The 3,618-nt window shown below is 34.8% G+C and overlaps 1 protein-coding gene across 1 annotated transcript in view; it reads left to right on the forward strand.

Moving 5' to 3' along the window:
• LOC108726076 (D-beta-hydroxybutyrate dehydrogenase, mitochondrial) overlaps positions 1–3,618 on the forward strand; it is a 26,355-nt gene that overhangs the window by 13,548 nt on the left and 9,189 nt on the right. The window contains exon 2 of the mRNA XM_018453447.1: positions 3,532–3,618. This exon is cut by the window's right edge and continues 134 nt beyond it. Within this exon, the coding sequence (XP_018308949.1) occupies positions 3,555–3,618 (64 nt within the window). The 5' untranslated portion in view covers positions 3,532–3,554. The remainder of the gene's footprint in view (positions 1–3,531) is intronic.

Consider the following 3,618-nt stretch of genomic DNA (forward strand, 5'->3'; position numbering starts at 1 on the left):
TATCGCAAGAAGCCTGGAGATGGTTTTTGCGCGGACACGTCCCAAGTGCCGAGCTGACGGTTCTTGTAATGTAAAGTTACGGCGCTTTCTATTGTGCACATCGCTTCTCGCGAATCTCTGTTATCCTGTTTGTGCGGATGACATTTGAGAATGACAATATAGACACCTGCATATAGATACGTAATCTCTTATTCTCTTGATGGGCAACGAGTTTCACTCCCGTATAGTCATTGTACGAAAGGCGTTCCTTTACAAACAACGCGCATACGTTAGTATAAAGCACTCATTATCAACGAAAATGTTACCTCGCAGGCAAAGGGCATATATATAAGAACATCATAAAATATCTCTACTTTCCTCACGTTACCTTTAGTCAAACAATTTTAAAACGCGGACAAATGAAACATAAATAACAACTTTTCTTTTTGCCGAAGAGGACTTTGGCAATACCAGAAATGTGGAAAACGCTTGCGAGAAAGCTTCTTAAGAATGCCGCCGTGCAATATGCGAGGCAAACATCGGTTTCACGTCCCGGCGTATCTCTTTTAGCACATACATATTTTTATGTCTGATATACATCGGACAATGCTCTTCGAAGAATGCATCTACCATTCCGCGTGTACGAGCTGACATTTACATACCGAGAGAGAGAGAGAGAGGAGGGAATTGGAGGAAAAGAGAAGGAGAAAGGAAATATCTCGCTTTCCGAGAGAAATTCGTATATGAACTGCGCATTATAGGCGTTTCTCTCGAGCTATATGATCGATAAGACTTCGTAAGTTCATCTTACGCTGTTAACTTCATAATGTCAAATTATACTCAAATTGAATTATTTTTAATCATTTCTATAGATCGCCATTATTCCTACTCAATACATCATTAATTTAACTAAAATAATAGAATTAAACAATTTAACCGAAGAAAATGTATTAAATTTCGAAGTAAACAACATCTATATTATTAACGTATGCACTTATATAAGTGATTAATATTGTCAGTGAATAATATTGTCTCAATTTTAATATTATTTACTAATTGAAAGTGCATACATTAATATGGATGTTGTTTACTTTGAAGCTAACCACGAAATATATTGATTTACATCTTGATGCATATGGAAGTCAAAAATAACAAAATGTTACATGTGTATACAGAGAGTGTCCTATTTTATTTTAACAGTTAGTATTTTCCAAAACTATTAGCCTAATTCTACAATGTGTTCTTTGTTTCCTGTTTCTTGCTGTTTTGATCAAGAAAGCAAGAGACAAACAGCAAGAAACAGGAAACAAAGAGCACATTGTAGAATTAGCCTTAATGATACAAAAAATATTTTTTAGTTAAAAAAAAAGGAATGGATTTGAAAGGAACATATTTTGGTCACGTTGTTTTTTTCTAGATGAAGGCACCCAAAAAGATTATATGAAGATCACTTGTACATTTTAAATGAAATTATATGATTTTTCATATAATATAATTCCTCAAATTATTCTGCATATAAAGTATTCAAATAGAGATATCGAAAAATCAGTCATTTACAGGATATTTTATACTTTATTTTCGCAAATTTTGACATAAAATATAAACTATCTCATAAATTATTCATACTTTAATACTTTATGCACAGAATAAAGGTGAATCAATTGATGTAAAAAAAAAATACATTGATACTTTAAAAAAATGTGCAAATTGCATAATTCTTTCATTGTGTTTTTTTTAACTTGTGCATTGTCGAAATGTTTCGTGGGAGTAGATATGTTGGAAACATTTTTTCACTTACAATCACCTTCATTGCAACAATAATTAGCTGAGCAAATTTAAATTATGTCCGATTGCAAATTACGTGCGGTAATTAGATTTTTTACTTCAAAAAGCGAAAGTGTAAATCGATCATTGTCAATTAAAGAAAGCCTTTTGAAGAGTCTTTTTGAAGAAAGTCTTTCTATTTCGCGACAATACACGCCTCATTCAACAAGATGAACACAGAATTTGTTGACATAATTTCGTTGGGAATTTTTTTATCATCTATTATATTCTTCAGATCTTGCATTGAGTGATTTTCACCTATTTCCTGCGCTTAAAAACATTTGGGTGGCAAAAGATTGGAAAGCGACGATGAAATCAAGGCTGAAGTGAAATCGTGGCTCCGATCCAAGAACACGTTTTTTTTATATCACTGATACTAAAAAACTGGTCGTCACGTTAACAAGTAGTTAAATTTCAATGATGACTACATTGAAAAATAATTTAAGGATCAAGTTAATAAAATAAATAAGTTTTATAATGGTCGTATCTTTAGTTTTATTTTCCTATGATAGGGAAACTTTATATCTTTGGAATGCCGTTCGTGTGTGTGTACACACACGCACGCACGCACGCACGCACGTACGCACGCACGCACACACACCCATATATATATATATATATATTTAACTCAAGAGATAAGTTATCACTGCTTTTGTGATATCTAACAGTGCATCGACGTTATATCATTCGCCTGCATTAATCCTTTGATTCTCGATGTGTTGCTCGATGTGCTGTCGTTGTAGACATCGTCGAGAAAGCATACATCTCGCGAAGAAATATTTCGCACCGTCGAAGAAATGTCTCTCCGTACAACCGGTGAAATACGAGCCCGGCGGGTTTAATCGATTCGGCACATTAGCAGTATACGGTTCCGCCGCTATTAAATCAGCGAGGAGAACGAACACGCGCGAGATTTTCAACGATCGTCGCAATTCCATCGCGTGTCTATCGTGGCTCCGAAGGAGAAGTTCTCCATTCTCTATCTTCGATTCCGCGACGATCACGGAAAATCGGTAGTCGATGGTACGTGGTGGTCGAGCCTAGATACGGTTTAGAAAGGCAAATGATTCTCCCGGACAAAAGCAATCCCGCCCCGCCATTCACTTTTCACCGAAGGAACCAATTCTTCCGTCTGCGCTTCTCGGACTCTCCATGACTTTTTTATCTACCGAGAGAGAGCCTTTACTTGTTAAAACAAAAACTCAATTAATAAGTAAGGAAATTATTAATTCTCTTAATAACCGTAATTGTGATAATTCAAATTATTAAAATACCACATTCTGATAAAATGTCATATACTAATAATTCAAATTATTAAAACTGAGTCAAATCTGAATTTATAAAAAATATTCTTTTCTCGTAACGTTCGCTTTGCTCATCACTTATCGCACCCTAATTATTCAAAAAGAAATGTTATATCCTAAAAGTTGAAATATTTAAAAATGACGTGCTATAGATATCTTAGGAATTTATACGTGATAGAATGTTTCTTGCGGTAGATTCGAACCCAAAATACATTAAAAAGGGTTGTGTCCTTTGCTTGAACTAAAAATCATTCAAAATTTATATATTAGTATTATTTTCACGAATATTATATTTATTAATTTAAGTTGCAACAGCGAAGCTCCCCTATTCACTGAACACTGTCGAGTTAACATATCGAGGTTCAATAAAAAATGAATTCACTTCTCTACAATATTAACGACTGTCTCTTTTATTCTCGCAGAGTTTCCTCGCGTCAATCGGTCACAATGGATGTCGAAACCGGGGCCGTTTTGGCCCTGCAGATATTGGCTCTGTGCTCGATAGTCGCAG

This window comes from Mycetomoellerius zeteki, unplaced genomic scaffold, assembly GCF_001594055.1.
Source record: "Mycetomoellerius zeteki isolate Tzet28-1 unplaced genomic scaffold, Tzet1.0 scaffold382, whole genome shotgun sequence".
NCBI classification, from domain to species: Eukaryota; Metazoa; Arthropoda; class Insecta; order Hymenoptera; family Formicidae; genus Mycetomoellerius; species Mycetomoellerius zeteki.